Source organism: Carcharhinus amblyrhynchos, chromosome 3, assembly GCF_965287045.1.
Source record: "Carcharhinus amblyrhynchos chromosome 3, sCarAmb.v2.hapA, whole genome shotgun sequence".
In the NCBI taxonomy this organism is placed as follows: Eukaryota; Metazoa; Chordata; class Chondrichthyes; order Carcharhiniformes; family Carcharhinidae; genus Carcharhinus; species Carcharhinus amblyrhynchos.
In genome coordinates this window covers 10,203,634-10,226,745 of record NC_137326.1, presented here as the reverse complement: position 1 = coordinate 10,226,745, position 23,112 = coordinate 10,203,634, and the positions used below count along the sequence as shown (strand labels likewise).

General features: G+C 42.0%; 1 protein-coding gene across 4 annotated transcripts in view; it reads right to left on the bottom strand.

The window, feature by feature from the left end:
• Positions 1-23,112, bottom strand: part of usp4 (ubiquitin specific peptidase 4) — a 77,194-nt gene that overhangs the window by 43,367 nt on the left and 10,715 nt on the right. For all 4 annotated transcript variants that reach the window (XM_080218853.1, XM_080218860.1, XM_080218879.1 and 1 more), the window contains 4 exons: positions 22,561-22,691; positions 17,790-17,916; positions 11,911-12,056; positions 1,701-1,762 (listed from right to left, as the gene is read on the bottom strand). In XM_080218853.1, the coding sequence (XP_080074979.1) occupies positions 1,701-1,762; positions 11,911-12,056; positions 17,790-17,916; positions 22,561-22,691 (466 nt within the window). The remainder of the gene's footprint in view (positions 1-1,700; positions 1,763-11,910; positions 12,057-17,789; positions 17,917-22,560; positions 22,692-23,112) is intronic.

Sequence of the window (23,112 nt, the reverse complement as noted above, 5' to 3'; positions counted from 1 at the left end):
GTTGTGAAAGGTGATAGAAAAATTGCTTTCTTTCAAATTGAACCCACACAGTGAAAATGTTGAATAGCCATTGCTACAAAATCAATGGGCAGGATTTTACAGCCTTGTCCTTCCCAAAACCATAAAATCCCACCCGAGGTCAATGGACATTTCCAATGTCTGCTCCTCACCCGCTCAGATTCCATGGCAGGCGGGGCAATAAAATTTGGTGAATATCACAAACCAGAAATTAGAATTCCAAAAGCTCTTTTGTTCTTCCATTTACAGTATTGGAATGCAGTAAACATTTTGAGTATATTGATTTGCTGGATAAAGTGAATCCTGAAAAAGGACTATTTTAAAAAAGGTCAACTGCCTATTGATTTGTAATACATATTGCAAATTGTAAATCAAAATATTTGAAGTGCTTAAGAATATAATGCATCAAATTTTGAAAGCCAACTCATTGTATCTGTATTTTCTTCATTTTGATATTTTCAGAACTACAGATGACTACTCTCATCTGGATAAGGTTGTGAAGCAAGTACTTTGAATGAGCTAAGTAGGTCGCAGCAGCTCTGATAGGTAGAATTTCAAAATGAACTGGCACGATAACCACGCAAAACTTAAAGACACCACTCCCACTAAAAAGTTCTAAGTCAGCCAATCGGAGACAATTTGAGTATGATCTCATCTCTAAACTGGGACAAGTGAAGAAAAGGTGGCACAAACAGATCAAAGAAAAAAGTCAAATACTGGAAGAACATTTTAAAAATATTAAATAATTTCACATCAGGAAAAAAGACAAGTAAATTAAAATATACTGGGGCATGTAAGACATAGGAAACACGAATGAACACAAGCCAGGCACAAGTACTTATAATGCTCCCTCCCCAATAATCTGTCAGGTGCCTGAAACTATTGCTGTAACGAGGGATTGATTCAGAATTGCTAGCCCTATTCTTAGCTTCAAGCACTTTAGTTTTCTTCTTTCCCCTTCTCTCAAAGGCATTGACTCCCACGGATGGTAGTTTTTCCCCCTAATACCCCAAAGTCGCATCACTCTCACGTAAGCTTTAACGGTGAGTGCAAGCAGATGGCTAGACTGCCTGGGAAAATGCATACACAAGTGCATGTTCTGTTATCAATGTACATCCATTCACATTCCAATGGAAACAGAGAAATACTTGAGCGTGAAACTCGGTGTATTTCTACCTTCCTAATGAAGATTAGTGGGATTTTCTAAAGAGATCAAAATTGAATCCTTAAGCTACTCACTCAGACAGCATGCCCAAAGCTATTTTTAAAGACAATGCTAAGATTTATTTTCTTTATTAATTAGTGTCACAAGTAGGCTTGCATTAACACTGCAATGAAGTTACTGTGAAAACCCCCTAGTCGCCACACTCTGGCATCCTGTTTGGGTACACAGAAGGAGAATTTAGCATGGCCAATGCACCTAACCAGCACATCTTTTGGACTGTGGAAGAAAACCAGAGCACCTGGAGGAAACACAAATTATAAAATATGCTGAGAAAATGTACACACTCAAAGCGTACACCTACTGATCACACAGAGAAACAATTCAACCGCTAATCTCAAGACCTTATACCAGAAGAAAACAGGATAGAGAAATGCTCATGTTTCCTCTAGAGTTTTAATGTTAAACACACATGACACTGCCTTAAGTATTTACGGTATACCTCATTATCATAACTTACTTTGCTTGAGATGTCTGTCTTGGCCATGTTCCATCATCATTCTTCTGTTCTATTACTAAAACCTGGAAGAGAAAGTATTATAATCAGTTAACACCAAGTCAGTCTTTTACAGCACAGCCAGCTGTCTGCATCAAGACTTAGTTTTAAAGAGGAGACATCTTTCACTGCTTTTTTTTTAAAGACACTTATTTACTGATCCAAGGCAACAAGACATATAGCTTACTCTCATTTGTGTCATGCCACAAGATAATCAACGTGTCCCTGGAGGGAAGTGCTTAGCCTCTGCCTTGTCCCTTCTAAAGTTTTAATAGGGAAGTTGTTAATGGTCACAGAGGAGACTATTTAAAAGGGAATTGGTTTAGTAAAAGAGGAGCAATTTGGAAGAATATGGTTAAGAGCAGTGAAAGATTAGGACAAATGGTTCCAATTGGTTATAAACTTATTTCAGTAGCAAGTAATGAAATAAGCACAAAACTTCAATTCACTAAAAGTAAAATCTACCTGTGCACTGCACCATGTGTCACTGATGCGAAATCAAGAATCCTCTTAATTGCAAATAGCAGGCCATCATCTACAACCATCAATCTGCCATAACTGGATTTAACAGCAATTGCAAAACTGAAATCTGCTGTGCAATTATCAGCTCTAACCTTCAATACATGCCAATCGACTATGTCACAAAATAAAAGCTCATCATACTTCAGTTACTCAAACTTCATTTGAAGTAAAAGCAGTCACAGCTTCTGCACTTCCCATTTCCCTTCCCTTTCTTGCTATTTTATTTTGCAACTACTGTACACAAAGGCACAGTACCACAACAGATCAATGCACAAGATCTTCTCACGATCAGCATCCGAGGTGCCTTGAAATTGCTGGTCTTAGAAAAAGATGAACAGAAGCGTCAGAGTCCATTTGCCATGTAAGATTTAACAAAGCCTAATCAATACTGCATCTTCAGCAGTTGTTCATCTGGACCTCTGCCTCATCTTTTGTACTTACAAAGAACAAAGAACAAAGAACAACCCAGCACGGGAAACAGGCCCTTCGGCCCAACAAGCCCGCGCCGCCGCATCACCCTACACCTATTCTACCCTGCGTATCTACAAATAGAACCCCTGACTTAGCCAGATTCAGGGGAGAATAGTGTCAATTTGGTAAAACCAATCAGCCTAAGAGCACATCTTTGGGGTGTGGGAGGAAACCGGAGCGCCCGGAGGAAACCCACGCAACCACAGGGAGAATGCACAAACTCTCACAGACACAGGCCCAAATCCATGTATCTGCACAGCTAGCAGTGCTAGTCACCGAGCTGTTGCGGCGCCCGTCTACCGGTCCAGGATCAAGCACACACACCGACACGAAGTACTAGGCCACTCCCGGAACCTCCAGGAGCAGCCCACGCACGACCCACTGTGTGCATGCCCCTCGTTTGACAACGAGGTGGACCTCCACCTGCAGAGTGAAAAGACAAAAACGTTAATCACAAACCTGCCTTTCCGGTGTCTCCCGAAGTTCTAACCCTTATTCAATAACCCCTACTTTGCATATGCTTCTTCTGCCTCTTCTCTCTCACGTCAACAAGGATCTCAAAACCTCAGAACCAAAAAGCTCCTTTCTTGCTATTCAATCACACCAAACTTCAGACTATATATGTCTCTTTGTCACCTGTTATTCATCACAATTCTTGTCTGTCCTTAGAACATAAGAACATAAGAAATAGGAGCAGGAGTAGGCCATCCAGCCCTTCGAGCCTGCCCCACCATTCAATAAGATCATGGCTGATCTGTCGCTGCTCAGTTCCACTTTCCCGCCCTCTCCCCATAACCCTTAATCCCTTCTCCTATCAAAAACCCATCAACCCGCGTCTTAAAAATATTTAGCGAGGCAGCCTCCACCACTTCAACGGGCAGAGAATTCCAGAGATTCACCACCCTTTGAGTGAAGAAGTTCCTCCTCAACTCCGTTCTAAACCGTCCCCCCTTTATCTTGAGGCTGTGCCCCCTAGTCCTACTGTCTTTTTTGAGCGGGAAGAGTCTCTCCACCCCATTCATCATCTTATACATCTCAATGAGATCTCCCCTCATTCTTCTAAACTCTAACGAGTACAAGCCCAGTTTATTCAGCCTCTCCTCATAGCTCAACCCCCTCAACTCCGGTATCAGCCTAGTAAACCTCCTCTGCACTCCCTCCAAGGCCAAAATATCTTTGCGCAGGTGCGGCGCCCAAAACTGCACACAGTACTCCAGCTGCGGCCTCACCAATGCCCTATACAGCTGCAGCAAGACCTCCCTACTTTTATATTCAATCCCCCTCGCTATGAAGGCCAGCATCCCATTCGCCTTCCTGACCACCTGCTGCACCTGCAAGCTGGGTTTTTGCGACTCATGCACAAGGACCCCGAGGTCCCTCTGCACCGTCGCCTGCTGCAGTTTTTCGCCCCGTAAGTAATAGTCCTTCCTACCATTCTTCCTACCAAAGTGGACCACCTCACACTTGCCAACATTAAATTCCATTTGCCACTTCCTGGCCCATTCGCCCAGCCTATCTAGATCCTTCTGTAGACTCTCCACACCCTCCGCACAATTTGCCGTTCCCCCAATCTTGGTGTCATCAGCAAATTTCGACACCCTACACTCGGTTCCCTCCTCCAGATCATCTATATAAATGGTAAAAAGCTGAGGCCCCAGCACCGACCCCTGGGGCACTCCACTAGTCACCATCCGCCAATCCGAATAGCACCCGTTGACCCCCACTCTCTGCCTCCTATTTGACAACCAATCCTCTATCCACGCTAACACCCTACCCCCAACTCCATGTCCCTCGACCTTCTGCAATAACCTCTTGTGAGGTACTTTGTCAAACGCCTTCTGAAAATCCAGAAAGACCACATCCACCGGCTCTCCTCTATCCACCGCCCTAGACACATCCTCATAGAACTCCAGTAAATTTGTCAGACACGACTTCCCTTTAATGAAACCGTGCTGCGTCTGCTCTATCAAGCAATTCCCTTCAAGATTCAAGAAACAGCATGAACTGGGAGAACCCTCAAATACAAGTACCATACATGAACAAATAAATCTACTTCAGAACTACTTGTGTGCTCCTTACCAGTAGCTCCTAAGGACACATCTGGAGCTAATGATTTAGCAACTGTCCCCTTCTAAACTGGATGACTTCAACACCTTTTAGCAAGCATATTACACAGAACAAACTTAAATGCCAGTTTATTTTTAGATAAACAAAAGCACTGTTTACCTGAAATATAAACTTCAAAGTCCCATCAGCTGCTTATGGGGTGGATGTGGTGCAGAGACAGAAGGTGTGTGATTAAGAAAACCATTTAGATTGATTCAGTGTGATTGTAATATAATTGCTTTGACTGTATTAAGGTGAAGGTTAAAACAAGACAGAAAAAAAGTGGTGCCTGCCAGGATGCTCCCCCTGACCATTATCCAGCCATGTCAGGGAGAGAAAAGATTGGTTTGTTGTGCCCTAGACAGCCCGTAGCCTTAATGACTCATGGCCTTGGCTCAGTGAAGGATGACCATTTGTATGACTGGGAAGTCTGATCTGTAGTCATTCAAGGTTGTCATATGCACTTCATGAAACCTTAAAATAAAAGCAAAATACTGCTGATGCTGGAGATTTGAAATAAGAGTATCGGAAAAACTCATCTGTACAGAGAAACGGAACTAATGACCGCAATCTTACCAGCCATTCACGCCACACTCCCACTGCAACGAGGTCTGAAAATTTGGCAGCCAGCCAAATCTCCGTTCACTGCAGCAGGATAGAAAAATCCTGCCGGTGTGAACAATGGTAAGATTCTGACCAAAGTCTTTGGGCAGTTTTCCCAGTGCTTTGTTTTTATTATTTATGAAATCTAGACAGATTCTCTCCATCTAGTGCCCATGCTGCCATCCTGGACCCAAAACCCTCGTCTCAAACTGGATTGCAGAGCCCTGATATTTCTACCAGATCATCAAATCAATGAATAAAATAACAGCCACTAGGATGGAATCACAATACATGATGTACATTTTTAAATAAAAATCAAGTACTTTTCAATTTTGAAACAGGACACCTTAGGAGGGGGAACTGTAATAATTAAGGTTCACATACAGCATGAAGTTATCTGAACTTAGCTGGACTCCGAATTTGTTTTTTTATATTCAATCTTTAGTGGCACAAGTCTGTATTGTTGAAATTTCGTACTTTCTAGTCCTTTCATAAAACAAGCATAAAATGAACCAATCTTTCGAGGAAACGTTCCGAGATGTTCTAAAGCAATATTTTCTGTTATTCACAATTCAAAGCCCTACATTCATGCCACTTATCTGCGAAACAAACAGTATTAAAAAAAAAATCAGTGACCAAAGAAAAGCAGAATTCATTTCTTGTGGAAAATCATACTATATTATGTTAGTAAATTACAACATATTAATCTAATCCAGATGAATTAAACTGCTGTATAGGGCATTGGTGAGGCCGCAGCTGGAGTACTGTGTGCAGTTTTGGGCGCCGCACCTGCGCAAGGATATTTTGGCCCTGGAGGGAGTGCAGAGGAGGTTTACTAGGCTGATACCGGAGTTGAGGGGATTGAGCTATGAGGAGAGGCTGAATAAACTAGGCTTGTACTCGTTAGAGTTTAGAAGAATGAGGGGAGATCTCATTGAGACGTATAAGATGATGAATGGGATGGATAGGATAGAGGTGGAGAGACTCTTCCCGCTCAAAAAAGACAGTAGGACTAGGGGGCACAGCCTCAAGATAAAGGGGAGGCGGTTTAGAACGGAGTTGAGGAGGAACTTCTTCACTCAAAGGGTGGTGAATCTCTGGAATTCTCTGCCCGTTGAAGTGGTGGAGGCTGCCTCGCTAAATATTTTTAAGAAGCGGGTTGATGGGTTCTTGATAAGAGAGGGGATTAAGGGTTATGGGGAGAGGGCGGGAAAGTGGAACTGAGCCACAACAGATCAGCCATGATCTTATTGAATGGCGGGGCAGGCTCGAAGGGCTAGATGGCCTACTCCTGCTCCTATTTCTTATGTTCTTATGAATTACAGAAACTACCTTATAAAAATTCCATAGTTTTAGCTTCCTTTGAGTTCTAGAAAGATTTGTGTTTTTATTCCCAGGCTGCGGCAATTCACCTGATTCTGATATTCATCAAAACCACCTTGTGGACTGTGAAAATTATACCAGAAGCCTATAGTCCAAAGATGTGCGGGTTAGGTTGATTGGCCGTGCTAAGAAATTGCCCCTTAGTGTCCAGGGACGCGTAGGTTAGAGGGATTAGTGGGTATAACATGTAGGGATATAGAACATAGAACATTACAGCGCAGTACAGGCCGTTCGGCCCTCGATGCTGCACCAACCAGTGGAACCAATCTAATGGCGCTCTAACCTAAACTATTCCAATGTTATCCATATGCCTATCCACTGACCATTTGAACGCTCTTAAAATTGGCGAGTCCACAACTGCTGCAGGCAGGGCATTCCACGCCCTTACTACCCTCGGAGTAAAGAATCTACCTCTGACTTCCGTCCTATAATTATCACCCCTTAGTTTAAAGCTATGTCCCCTTGTGTTAGCCATCGTCATCCGAGGAAAAAGGCTCTCACTATCCACCCTATCTAACCCTCTGATCATCTTGTGTGCCTCAATTAGGTCACCTCTTAACCTTCTTCTTTCTAACGAAAAAAACCTCAAGTCCCTCAGCCTTTCCTCATAAGACCTTCCCACCACACCAGGCAACATCCTGGTAAACCTCCTCTGCACCCTTTCCAATGCCTCCACATCCTTCTTATAATGCTGCGACCAGAACTGTACGCAATACTCCAAGTGCGGCTGCACCAGAATTTTGTACAGTTGCAACGTATGGGGGTAGGGCCTGAGCGGGATTGTGTTTGGTGCAGACTTGATGGGCCAAAGGGCCTCTTTCTGTACTGTAGGGTTCTATATGTTTCTATGGTTAATTGCATCTGAGCCCTAACATTAGAGTATTTTATAATATTATAGGCTTTATATTGTGATGTCACAATTCCCATCCAGAATGGAGATAATGGGGTAACTTCCCTGACAATCATGGTTGGAGACCACAGTCCTTTAAGTGACTTGGACTGATTTTATGCACAAATTTTCCATTATTTAACTACCCTCCATCTGCTACATTTGTTGGAGTAATCACCTGTTTTATCGGGAGAAACTACTGTTTTCATCACAAAGTTCTGTTCATTATAATTCATTGCAGCGCTTTGAAATATACTTTAAATATTTTGTTACTGTTGCTGAATAAATTGATTTTGTTGCAAAATACTGTTTGCTGCAGGTTCCAACCCACCTATAATGTCGTGGCTGGCAGTGGTACCACAATACGCATTTCCAATGTTACCATAGGCCAACCCTGCCTGATTCAACAAGTAGCTTCAAACTCATGTTGCGAAATGAAGGCTTACTATAATTTTCTAAATAAATGCCATGTCATTCATGATTTCAGGGTGCTGTTGATAATGAAGTTCCTGGTCTTGCACAGTCCCAGACCTGTAAGCCACTTCTCATTTCAACATTACTGACTGAGCATAAGGCATCACCCCAAATTTCACAATCTGCCTGATGTAAGATTTTATAAGAACATAAGAAATAGGAGCAGGAGTTGGCCATCTAGCCCTTCGAGCCTGCCCCGCCATTCAATAAGATCATGGCTGATCTGTCGTGGCTCAGTTCCACATTCCCACCCTCTCCCCATAACCCTTAATCCCCTTGCCTATCAAAAACCTATCAACCCGCGTCTTAAAAATATTTAGCGAGGCAGCCTCCACCACCTCAACGGGCAGAGAATTCCAGAGATTCACCACCCTTTGAGTGAAGAAGTTCCTCCTCAACTCCGTTCTAAACTGCCCCCCAAGTCCTACTGTCCTTTCTGAGCGGGAAGAGTCTCTCCACCTCTATCCTATCCATCCCATTCATCATAAGAACATAAGAACATAAGAACATAAGAAATAGGAGCAGGAGTAGGCCATCTAGCCCTTCGAGCCTGCCCCGCCATTCAATAAGATCATGGCTGATCTGTCGTGGCTCAGTTCCACTTTCCCGCCCTCTCCCCATAACCCTTAATCCCTTCTCTTATCAAAAACCCATCAACCCGCTTCTTAAAAATATTTAGCGAGGCAGCCTCCACCACTTCAACGGGCAGAGAATTCCAGAGATTCACCACCCTTTGAGTGAAGAAGTTCCTCCTCAACTCCGTTCTAAACCGCCTCCCCTTTATCTTGAGGCTGTGCCCCCTAGTCCTACTGTCTTTTTTGAGCGGGAAGAGTCTCTCCACCTCTATCCTATCCATCCCATTCATCATCTTATAAGTCTCAATGAGATCTCCCCTCATTCTTCTAAACTCTAACGAGTACAAGCCTAGTTTATTCAGCCTCTCCTCATAGCTCAATCCCCTCAACTCCGGTATCAGCCTAGTAAACCTCCTCTGCACTCCCTCCAAGGCCAAAATATCCTTGCGCAGGTGCGGCGCCCAAAACTGCACACAGTACTCCAGCTGCGGCCTCACCAATGCCCTATACAGCTGCAGCAAGACCTCCCTACTTTTATATTCAATCCCCCTCGCTATGAAGGCCAGCATCCCATTCGCCTTCCTGACCACCTGCTGCACCTGCAAGCTGGGTTTTTGCGATTCATGCACAAGGACCCCGAGGTCCCTCTGCACCGTCGCCTGCTGCAGTTTTTCGCCACGTAAGTAATAGTCCTTCCTACCATTCTTCCTACCAAAGTGGACCACCTCACACTTGCCAACATTAAATTCCATTTGCCATTTCCTGGCCCATTCGCCCAGCCTATCTAGATCCTTCTGCAGACTCTCCACACCCTCCGCACAATTTGCCGTTCCCCCAATCTTGGTGTCATCAGCAAATTTCGACACCCTGCACTCGGTTCCCTCCTCCAGATCATCTATATAAATGGTAAATAGCTGAGGCCCCAGCACCGACCCCTGGGGCACCCCACTAGTCACCATCCGCCAATCCGAATAGCACCCATTGACCCCCACTCTCTGCCTCCTATTTGACAACCAATCCTCTATCCACGCTAACACCCTACCCCCAACTCCATGTCCCCTGACCTTCTGCAATAACCTCTTGTGAGGTACCTTGTCAAACGCCTTCTGAAAATCCAGAAAGACCACATCCACCGGCTCTCCTCTATCCACTGCCCTAGACACATCCTCATAGAACTCCAGTAAATTTGTCAGACACGACTTCCCTTTAATGAAACCGTGTTGCGTCCGCCCTATCAAGCAATTCCCTTCAAGATGCCTCGCAATTTCCTGCTTAATGATGGATTCTAACATTTTACCTACCACAGACGTTAAACTAACCGGCCTATAATTCCCCGCCTTTTGCCTGGCACCCTTCTTAAACAACGGCGTAACATTAGCCGTTTTCCAATCTTCCGGTACTTCCCCGGAATCCAGCGACGTCTGGAAAATAACCACCAAGGCATCCACTATCACCTCCGCCATTTCTTTCAGAACCCTCGGATGCATTCCATCCGGTCCTGGGGACTTGTCCACAATCAGCCCCTCCAGTCTGTCGAGCACCACCTCTCTAGTAACAGTAATGTCATTAAGACCCTCCATTCCGACCACCGTTCCATCGCTAACACCCGGCAAATTATTCACGTCCTCCTCCGTGAAGACAGAAACAAAAAAGTTATTCAAGACCTTCGCCATATCCCCATCCCCTACCACTAGCTCCCCTTTCTCATCCTCTAAAGGACCAACGTTCACCCTAGCCAGCCTCTTCCTTTTTATATATTTATAAAAACTCTTGCTATCCTTTTTTATATTAAGCGCTAGCCCAGCCTCATAGCTTCTCCTACCCTCCTTTATCAACTTCTTTGTCAATCTTTGTTGACATTTAAACCTTTCCCAATCCTCTTCTCGCCCACTGCTCTTAGCTACTCTAAATTCCTCCGCTTTTAGTTTAACACTTTCCTTCACCTCCTTCGTTATCCACGGCTTATTACCTCTCTTCCTACTGTCCTTTTTAACCATCGGAATAAATTTCTGCTGAGCACCAAGAAAGATCTCCTTAAAGATCCTCCACTGCTCCTCAGCAGACCTACCTTCCAACACATTCCCCCAGTCCACATTCGCCAATTCTTCTCTCATCCTACCATACTCCCCTCTATTCAAACAAAGGACGCGCGTCCGGGAACCCACTTTCTCCTCCTCCATCTGCACCAGAAACTCCACCATACAATGATCACTCTCTCCAAGAGGATCCTTCACCGCAAGGTCCCTAATTCTACCCGCCTCATTACATAGCACCAGTCTTATACATCTCAATGAGATCTCCCCTCATTCTTCTAAACTCTAACGAGTACAAGCCTAGTTTATTCAGTTTATTCAACTTTATAAAGTTTTACAAGTCGCCAAAAAAACCTTGCGATCATTTAGACAATTCTATGGTCGGCATGTCTACACTGGTTTCACCTTATGCATTCTGCAAAGACCCACTTCACTAGAGCTAGGATATCACAAGAGACATGTTCAAAAGAAAGTTTCCATGCTTGAATTTTCATGATTCCATATACCAGGATTTGTAATAAGAATAAAACAATAAAAAAGTTACTTAATGGACACTCTTCGCACGTTCAGCCTTCTGCATTCTCATTTACGTTCCCTCTGTCCAATTCCACATCCCGACCCCCACCCCAATAGTATAAATCTCTGCTGATCCTCTTTGCCCTCAGCTCTGACGAAGGGTCATCTAGACTCGATACGTTGTCTCTATTCGCTCTCCATAGATGCTGTCTGACCTGAATAGCATTTCCTGTTTTTGTGTCAGATTCCAGAATCTGCAATTTGTTGTATGTTATGCAATACAATTAATAACCCATTAAAAGAGTGCAAATATAAAATTTAACTGTGTTTGAAAATTGTGCCCCTATTTTTCAAACCTCTACACTTGATATTGCATTTCCACAGAAACACAATACATAATAGATCAAAATACAAAACTACTAATTCACATAAGAATACATACAGTATATGGCCTAGAAAGAGACCACTCAGCAATCAGACAACGCATGTTTGTATTCAACTTGCGCTTCTCCCATTTTTTCCCAAAATGCGTTCCAAAACTGGTCCTGCCCTCACTGCCAGCCCCACTGTCTCCATACAGAACAGTAGAATGTAATACCCACCTGTCCCTGATACAGACCAGCATCTTGAACAGTGCTATCTGGCTTGTTAAGCTGCTCGTATGTATTTGTCATGTACCTATTCCACAACCTCGTCTCCTTTCCAATTGAAATATTGAATAGTTTTCGCATCTCCTTTTCTATTGTATCTGTCGAAAGTAAAACAATTGTAAATATTAATTAAACATTCAAATTTATTAGCAATATTGGTTTTCAAATGCAACAATCCTGACTGGGTAACTGACCCACAGAAAACAAGATTTTGGAAACATCTACAATAATTACACAATTATTTAAAATTATACTTCCAATGCTAATCTGGAGACAACTTTGAGTACAAAAGCACAATGTGTACCATATCATTATTGCAGTGTGTGGACAACTCAGGACAAATCTATATACAAACTGGGAGTAGGCCATTCGGTCCTACGAGCCTGCCCCACCTTTGAATAAGATTGTGGCTGAACTGATTGTGTCCTCAACTCCACATTCGACCCACTCCCTAATATGTTTGACTCCCTTGTTAATCAAGAATCTATCTACCCTTCAGTAAAAATATTCAATGACACAGCCACCACCACTCTCCACAGAAGACATTTCCAAAGAATCATGACTCTCAGAGAAAGCATTTCCCCATATATCCATCTTTTTAAACTGTGCCACTTAGTTCCAGTCTATCCCACCAAGGGAAACAGCCTTCCAATGTCCACCCTGTCAAGTTCCCTCAGGAACATTTACGTCTCAATAAAATCAGGTCTCAGTCTTCTAAACTTCAATGGAGTTCCTGCAGAGACTTCAGATTTTACTGTGGCAAAAATCAGGACAGAAATTATTTTAAACTGAGGCACCAAAACCAATAAAAATGGATAACGATGGTAGAAAAAAAAATAACATTTCTCAATCATAAGTATATAGCTGGTGGCATCCAAGATATGACCACCTCCAGGGACTGAAGCATAGTTTGGGTATTGGAGGAAATGGGTGGGTAAACCGAAGGCAAATATCAAAGTTTCAGATTATTAAACGGGAACAAAAAAGGTTGATAGAAACTATTTCTACTAGTTGGGGAGTCTGGGAATGGAGTTCAAAAATTAGGGCCTAACTTTCCAGAAGTGAAATTGGGAAACACTTCTACGTGCTAAGAGTGATACAAGTTTGAGGCTCTCTTCTGCAAACTGCAACTGATGCTAAATTAATTGTTAACTTTAACATTTGTATTTGGTAGATTTTTATTCACCAAAGATGTAAAGGAATGATGTTAAAGGTAAAAATAGGAGTTAGGGCACAGATCAGCCACAAGCGCATTGAATGGTGGAAGATTCTCAAAGGGCTAAATGCTCCTGAATGAAAAACAAGGGTTCCTAATCAAGGATAAGAACATAACATAAGAAATAGGAGCAGGAGTAGGCCATCTAGCCCCTTGAGCCTGCCCCGCCATTCAATAAGATCATGGCTGATCTGTCGTGGCTCAGTTCCACATTCCCGCCCTCTCCCCATAACCCTTAATCCCCTCGCTTATCAAAAACCCATCAACCCGCGTCTTAAAAATATTTAGTGAGGCAGCCTCCACCACTTCAACAGGCAGAGAATTCCAGAGATTCGCCACCCTTTGAGTGAAGAAGTTCCTCCTCAACTCTATTCTAAACCACCCCCCCTTTATTTTGAGGCTGTGCCCCCTAGTCCTACTGTCCTTTCTGAGCGGGAAGAGCCTCTCCACCTCTATCCTATCCATCCCATTCATCATCTTATATGTCTCAATGAGATCTCCCCTCATTCTTCTAAACTCTAACGAGTACAAGCCCAGTTTATTCAGCCTCTCCTCATAGCTCAACCCCCTCAACTCCGGCATCAGCCTAGTAAACCTCCTCTGCACTCCCTCCAAGACCAAAATATCCTTGCGTAAGTGCGGCGACCAAAACTGCACACAGTACTCCAGCTGCGGCCTCACCAGTGCCCTATACAGCTGCAGCAAGACCTCCCTACTTTTATATTCAATCCCCCTCGCTATGAAGGCCAGCATCCCATTAGCCTTCCTGACCACCTGCTGCACCTGCAGGCTGGGTTTTTGCGACTCATGCACAAGGACCCCAAGGTCCCTCCTCTGCACCGTCGCCTGTTGCAGTTTTTCGCCATTTAAGTAATAGTCCTTCCTACCATTATTCCTACCAAAGTGGACCACCTCGCACTTGCCAACATTAAATTCCATTTGCCAGTTCCTGGCCCATTCGCCCAGCTTATCTAGATCCTTCTGCAAACTCTCCACATCCTCCACGCAATTTGCCGTTCCACCAATCTTGGTGTCATCAGCAAATTTCGACACCATACACTCGGTTCCCTCCTCCAGATCATCTATCTCAATGGTAAATAGCTGAGGCCCCAGCACCGACCCCTGGGGCACTCCACTAGTCACCAACCGCCAATCCAAATAGCACCCATTAACCCCCACTCTCTGCCTCCTATTTGACAGCCAATCCTCGATCCAAAGTAGGGTAGAAGTTTGGCTAAGCTGAGACAGTCTGGCAAGTAAAGATAAATGATTTAAATGATGGCTGAGAAATCTTTTCCTTACCCAAAACCAGTCAGAAGCAATTCAGAGTTCTACCTCAGTTTCCAGTCATAATTTTTATTTAAGTCCCTAACACTTAGCAAAACCACACTTAAATACACGTAAGACAAAACAGCACAGATTTCAGGACTGACACTTATTTAGTAAATAACACATTTACTAAAACAAATTACTTCAATTTGTAGATCATGTACCAGAACTCAAATAACTGCTGTCAATCTGATGAATCAGCCATGCTAAAACGTTCAGAATAAAGCAAGTAACCCATTAACCTGCAATAGCAAACATCTGGTTTTGAAAACCACTAACGTTAATTAATTGCCTCACAGCAGGTAAAGGTTACAACACCATTTCCAAAAATCTAAAAACCCCATCTTGCCCCACTTCTCCAACCACACATTCACATGATTTTCTTCCACATGCGCTCACTAGCACACACACACTAGCAGGAAATCCAGAGATTACCAGCTTCGAGGTCCCATTCTTTCATCTTTTCCCTAACTCTTGAAACCTTGCTTGTAGGACTACAACATTCTCCTGTTAGCCATAGATTTCATCATGGATTATCACTTCTGGCTGTTAATTTTCTTCTTGGTGAATGCCCCATCTGTTCAGTGATATTCTACTCTTTCTACATTATTCACTTTTCCTAAGTAAGTGATTTTCTCCATCCATTGCTTAGAGTTAGATTACTTTATAAATCTGATTGCTGAAAGTCTTCCAAGCAACCTATACCCTACTAAATTAGCAGGTAAGGAAGCAATCAGAGGTAACATGCATTCAATGGAAATCTGAAACAATTGCAAAGCTTAAATAATTTCTTGGAGTTTCAAGTACCCAAGAATTTTTTTTTTTCTTTTACAAACAGCAAATCCAAAATGTTGGATTAAAAAGCAATTACTTGCACCATGTTTCAATTTGTTACAGTATGTCAAAGATGTCATATGTTTCACTGATAAGGTTTGGAGCTAATTGACAACTTGATTAACACTCCTTATCCAGAACCAGTCAGAAGCAATTAAGAGTTCTACCTCAGTTTCCAGTCATAATTTGTATTTAAGTTTGAATAAACTGACTATTCCAATGTTGCTTTTATTTGTGATAAGTAGGGAAAGATTGAAATTACTTAAGTTCAACATCAGAAATAAGCCAATAACAGAGCTAGGTTTGCCATCCATTAACTGTATGAAAAAGTGGTAAATCTAACTCCAGGGTTTGCTGAACTGAATGCAGAACTGTGGATGGCTATGCATGACTCATCAGTTCCATGTGGGAATCTGAAGGAGCGCTATACACAGTTCACAGCGAGATTTTACATTTGTCTCATCCCGACTGCTAGAGTGTTGCCACCTGTTGCATCTGCCTTTGACAACTGCTATCTCATGGTGCAGGAATTATAATAGAAACAACACGCGTAGGGAGCAATAACTCACAACCTGCACATCCGAAAAACTCTTGCTTCTGTAGCTCAGCAATTCAAAATCTAAGTCAGTCGCTTTCTTGGCTGCAATGCAATGTCCTCATGTACTCTGTGACATCTTGCATAATGTCAAAGCTCTCAAGGCATTCAGTTATCCACAAGTCTGCAGCTATGAGTGCATAGAAAATATTCCCTGCTTTAAAACAGCAATGAGTCAAACAGGAAAGGCTGCAAGAGGAGATGCAAGAATCAGGAGCCCAAGACACACAATAAGTGAACATCTGTATTTACAGTAAATCTATTAATGAAGATCTCACTCAGATTTGACATTAACCAAGAAATTTATTTTAAAAAGCTAACATTACAGCTTGTACTTTTCTATCTCTCTGCTGTTACCAGCTCTCCTTGATTCGCTATTGCTTCTGCCAATTATGCCATCTCTCTTATACCCACGACTTTGGAATCCGAATCCTTTCCTTTTGTTGGATGGGAAAGTGGTGCTTGTTGGGTGGTAATAGTAGGCCAGTTGTTCCAGTCTTCATTTCTGGTACTGGCTTATCTGCTGCAGTTGCTATCTTAGTGACTGCCCTTCTTGTTGGTTATCTTAGAATCAGGTACTCTAAGTAAGCAGTTATAATGCATGCATCTAAAATTGACTTTTTTAAATATGAAAAATGTTACTGTTACACAAGATAAATGCATGCACATAATTTGGTAACGTGCTGCATAACCTACATCACCTTGTCACAAAAGATAGTTGGAAATGCTGCAGGAATTGATATTAACATTAGGAACATAGAAAATAGGTCAGTCATTTAGTCCCTCTGAACTTGCCATTCAACTAGAGCATGGCTATTTTCCCGCAATTATCTCCTTATTCTTGAATGACTTTAATATCTAGAAATCAACTGATCGGTCTTGAACTTTCTCACTGACTGAATTTCCACAGTTCTGTGGTTGAGAATTTCAAAGCATCACCAAGAAATTCCTCCTCATCTCAGCCCCAAATGGTTTTGAAAAAACTGCTTTTAATAAGACCTGAGTCTAAATCTATCCTTGCATGTGCTCAGAACAATTAGTAGAGGAGGCATGGCGGCACAATGGTTAGCACTACTGCCTCACAGTGCCAGGGAACTGGGTTCAATTCCTGGCTTGGGTCACTGTCCATGTGGAGTCTGCATGTTCTCTGTATCTTCGTGGACTTCCTCCAAGTGCTCAGGTTTCCTCCCACTGTCTGAAAGACGTGCTGGTTAGGTGCACTGCTAAATTCTCCCTCACTGAACCCGGACAGGCACTGGAGTATGGCGACTAAGGGATTTCCACAGCAAATTCATTAGTGTTATTGTAAATCTACTTGTAACACAAATACCTTAACCCAAGTATCCCACCTATATTTCATTTATTTTTGGCGATTTGTCTTCAAAAGGAATTGTGCTCATCAAAACAAGATAAGCCTCCAATGTTGGGACTGCAATGTTTGTACTTTAGCTGTTGATTCACCGAATGTTGCGTTTTCACATGACTGGTTAAAGCAGCCAGGAGATTATATGAGGAATTTTCACTGTACAAACTTTGTGAATTTCCACCAACCACAGCCCATCTTATCCTGACTGCCTTGCAACAGTTTCAAAAGAATAGTAAAAACAGAAGTCAGAAGAAAGCTTGAAGACACACCCTTTAGGATTACTGTGTTCAGTGGAAACATTTACAGTTCATTTTAACTGACTCACAACATAGACATGCATTTGTATTTCTACATTACTTAGTTCAAAGTCAAGGTGAATAGCCAAATAATATAATGCCCAGGATCGAAGCCTGTATTTTTAAAAATATCATGCAATCACATTTAACACCAGAACAATGTTTCAGAAGTAACGAAGAAAGAAAGGGTTTTACCTATGGTATCTGCTTTGCTGAAATGGCGTGTCACCACATTGTCCATGTTGTTGTTCTCACACAATTTCAATTCTAGGAGGTAAACCTCTACTTTACAGTGTTTTACAAACATTCCATGCTCAACCACCTGTGAACAGAATGCATCATTACGTTAGAAAACACAAAGCCAACAGATTAAAGAAATACATACAAGGAAACAAGGTTATATTTTTGCATGAAATACACAACTTTTCCCCTCAAAAGAAAGTCACCCATTTTTTGCCTTTCAAATATAATGACCTTCCAAAATCCTTGAACCAATGCTCCCAGATCTCTGCTAATTGGACTCAAACTGTTAGTAGGCTCTCTCTATAGGTACATAGCCCTGTACAGCCCCTTTCAAATCAAATTACCTACATTATCAAGTCAAGTAATCTAAAAAGCCAATTCAAAAGAATTATTGCACTGTTAGAATATTGATAATAGAACTGTTGTTGTGTCGGAAGAGCACATTTCATTTTTTCACGTGATTTATTCATTTACTGCTCTGAACACAAATACTTCATAATCAGCATAGATTAAAAACACAGCAAATCATTTTACTGATCAGCTCAAGTCTAAAGCACCATGGTGTAATACATATAGCATACCAAATACTTTTCAAATAACTACGATGAATAGGTGGCGATCAAAAAAGTTAGGAAATGGAGAATATTCTGCAAACATCACAGATCGCACACATTTAACAGCCAAGTTCAGACACTATTCAAAAGGATACTGAATTTTTAAAACTAATTTCAATTGTCTACAAGTTACAGTTAGACTGTGTGAGATAATTTACATCATAAACTAGCAACTTTAGTTTCCCAATGTTACTCCTACCAGTCTTTTCCAGACACAATGCTAGTACATCCCAATGGAATAAAAAACATATAACATTTTGACTGTGCCTGGGTAGTGGTACCTACAACATTAAAGTATTGTGCTCTCAACTAAAAAAGGTTTGGATCTCTCAGTGGATATGAGAAGTGTGATCACGTAGCTATTCATAACAAAACGCCCACAGATTTCACCATGTAACTTGCAACTGTATAGATCGGGGTGGGAGGTTGTGGTCTGAAGGTGGTGGTGCAGATGGACACCTGTTTACAAAAATAAAGCAAAGTAGATTACAGACAGGGTTATTTTGCTTCATGGATTCAAATTCAGCCCAAAACGTGTATTAACTGTCTATGAAGCAAGTTTATGTAGTCTAAATTCAGTTCCTAACAACCAAGGGCTTGCAACATAAAACCAAACCTAACTGAACACCAAACAACTTCAAGCTAACTAACCAGATCTAATCTGTGAATGATTCTTATACTGGGTAACCAAAAAAAAAGGCTTCACTTGGTGTAAACTTCCTTCACAGCAGTTTAAAAAATGACAAACAGTTGAAGTTGAAAATTTGTTTCTCATTAATAAGCAAGTTACATGAATGACTAATAAAGACATTAACAGTTCATCTAAATACAAGTCATAAAGGTACACATGGCCAGCTTCCATTATTCTACTTAAAGCAGCATAAAATGTTAGACCTTCGACAATCAACTCCAAACATTATATCCTCAGGAACCATGCTACTGTCTCCTCTTTCATCATACTAAATTGCGATGAACACGTAACAAGCACAACATCTGGGGTTTTGAGTTCAGACACCACTTGTATAAATCCTGACATATAACACTCGAGCATGTGCGAGAATGTCTGGCACATTCTGGCATTGTACGATGCCAAAGAATTTAAAGATGGAGCTCTGGAATTCAGATGCTTGAGTTTGTTTTTCACACTTGACAAAAACAAAAGCAGCTGCCAAAATATAGCATGGTAAATTCTACTAACCCTTTGGCTTGCATCTGAGTGAGCAAACCTCAGTTGTAAAATACAGAGCAAACAGAGCTTAAATTAACCAGACTAATGTCTTAGCAACATTTTTTCAACTCAATTGGCTCATCAACATCTACATTCCGTATTAAAACCTTTCAAAGTGTACTATTTTTGTAGAATGTGTAGCAGAAATTAGCTTGTCATAAGCCATGTGAAGAGTTAGCTCCTAGAATTGAGTGGCATGGATTTTGATCAATAAATCAATGCACTATTCCTACAGACCAATGTTCTTGATTTCACTGAGGGTACAAGGCCACTCAGAATTGAAGAGCAGAAAACTTAATGTTACTGAATTTCAGTGGTCATATCATATCCCTTGAAGGGTTGCCATCCAGCTCCCATTAAACAATTCAATTTTATTCTACTGATCTTTATTGAGTGTCGTTGGACAAGGAACACATTATGGGAAACTCTTATTGAGATCAATATTAAGATTGTCTTAAATTTTATTGGCTACGTCCAAACTATGTATAAGGTATTATCTTCAGAAGCTCCACTCCAGGGCAGCATGGTGGCATAGTGGTTAGCACTGCTGCCTCACAGCGCCAGGGACCCAGGTTCGATTCCCGGCTTGTGTCAAGACTGCATGTGTTTGCTCTGGGCGCTCCGGTTTCCTCCCACAGTCCAAAGATGTGCTTGTTAGGTAGATTGACCATGCTAAATTGCACCTGTCAGGGGGACTAGGGTAAATGCATCAGATTATGGGAATAGGGCCTACATAGGATTGTAGTTGGTGCAGACTTGATGGCCTCCTTCTGCACAGTAGGGATTCTACTGATGATGGGTCCTGTGCATCCTTGCATGGCTGATGAGCCCAATCCTGGAGCCACATCTTCGACAGCACAAGTGTTTCCAGGAAGTAGCTTCGGTCCTTGGGCTTGAAATTGTTGGGATTCCTTTCCCAGGCTCCTTTTACCTGTCTTCTCGAAGAATTGTGTCCCAATCAGGAGGTCCCTCCAAGTAGGTCTCTTCTGAGCAAGGGTCTCTCCCAGGCATTGACATCCATGTTGCATTTCTTGAGGTAAGCCTTCAGCATGTCTTTGGAGCCCTTCCTTTGCCCCCCTTTTGTTCAGGAGCCTTCCTTGAACTGGGCAAAGAGGATTTACTTTGGCAGTTGAAACTCTAATATCCTAATCACATGGCTGGCCCACCAGGGTTGGTTTTGGATGATCATGGCCTCTATGCTGGTGCTCTTGGATCCTTCAAGTCCAAAGATATGCAGGTTAGGTTGACTGGCCATGCTAAATTGACCTGTGTTAGGGGGATTAGCAGAGTAAATATGTGCGGTTACAAGAGTAAGGCCTAGATGGGACATAGTTGGTACAAATACTCTACATCTGCACTGTAGGGATTCTATGATTCAAGGACTCTGATGTTAGTACATCTATCTTCCCAGCTGATCAGGAGAATCCGTCCCAAACAGCGTTGATGGTGCTTCCCCAGAACCTTGAGGTGATGTTAGTATGTACTCCAAGTTTGAGAAGAACTGGAAGTGTGAGAACATACATGAAAATCTTGCTGTCAGCACAAATGTCATATTTGTTGAAGACTTTCGCCCCCAGGCATCAGAAGGCAGCTCTCGTAGATTGGATATAATATTGGATCTTTGCATTGATGTCAGCCTTAGATAAGAGGTGGCTCCCCAGGTAAGGGAAATGTTTCACGTTTGGGAAGGTTTCTCCCTTGATCTTGAAGGAGGGAGGGACTGAATTGCCCTATTTTTTCTTTGTACCTCTGCCTTTGCTGACTGGTGAACTCTTCTTTTGGCCTTGCTGGTTATGTAATTTTGCTAAGCATGGAGAACTTTTCTCCTCTTGTTGATGAAACGTTCGGTAGTACGGCCGTTCTTGTCAATCCAGAGTTGGATTTCCTGGCCTTGTAAACTATGGTTTCTTCACAGCTTGCATTAATAACCGCCTTCAACTCTTTCCAGTTTGTCTCCACTCTGTTAAAATGAACATTTTGGAGAAGACATTGTTGGAAGTTTCCTAGCACACATTGGCTTTTGAAGCTGCTCAATGTTGATCTTTTTTCTGGGCTGGTTCTTCATCCTCCGCCACTTCTAGTGCAATTTTATGAACATGGGGGAAAGGATGAGCTAGTAGTCTGTGTCGCAGTCATCTGCACTAGTCATTGCTTTGGTGATGAGGACATCCTTTTGTTTGGGATTGGATGATGATGAATCCTTTCCCTGGATTGTCACAATGCTGCAGTGGAGAGGTTTGAACATTCTGTTGATCCTGAAAGCGATGCTGCTGGAGTCCTAAACTCTTGGTAGGATCACCCATTATGGTGGAGTCAGAGTGAAGTAACCAAAGTAAAACATATAGCGTTGTGGTTATTGTTAGTGGTTAATGGTTTGGTGCATTGACTTGAACAGGTGCCAAACTGTGGCGTCTAGGGGAATTTCAGAGTAACTATTGCAGTATTAATGTAAGCCTTACTTGTGAGTAATAAATACACTTCAAAAAAAATTTAGTGCACTGATAACCTATGATAAATAGTGGATTTCAAGTTCAATCAACTTCGTAATTTGTGAGCTGATACCATGAAAGTTGCAGCACATTTTATGATCTCTACATGTGATCCCAGTCCCACACCACATTAGTTTAGTCCTAATGCCCACTACAATAATTTTTTTTTAATTCAGTTTTTCCTCACATTATTAGTCTGGCAGAATTGTGTTGCAAGGCTTTAATCTCACTGATTCAGTTCTACTTATCAATATTCAGTGGAAACAATTCCAGTCAGCTTCAGTACAATTTTGAGTTCATTACCAAAACAAATATTTACAAAAGGCAGTAATTAAACAAAGTCAGTTACAAATAAACCCCATATCAATTCCTTGCATTTAACATTGCCTTACCTTTCGTACAATGGGTTCCTGACCCACAACACATGCATACCAATTGACCAACTTGTTCCAAGCTTCAGTGGGAACCAAGACATAATCCAGCTCATCAATCAAGTGTTCCTTCAGGACCTGTGATTCTACTTCTATTAAAAAAAGTAACAGATTATAAGTTTAGGCACCATAATAAGTTTGCCCCTTGGCAAAGCTTGTGAGTTTACTATCAAATAAATTGGTTGGACTTTAACCTGGTGTTGTGAGACTTCTTACTAAAAAAGTACCACATGGTACCATTAATCTAACCTCTGAGTCAAATCATGTATTGTGCCTTCCTCAAGAGCCAGCTTTACTGGTCTCTAATTATTAGATAAAATTACCATTTCTAATTAGTTCCTTTAGAAAGATACCACAGAGATTTATGAACATCTTTGATTACATGACAATCGCCAGTTGGCAGATATCACACACAAAACAAGCTGGATTTCATGGGTAGCAACTGCATCTATTCTGAACCGCTCAGATAGCTACCAACAGAAACCAAGGATGTCAGACAGTCACCATGCATTA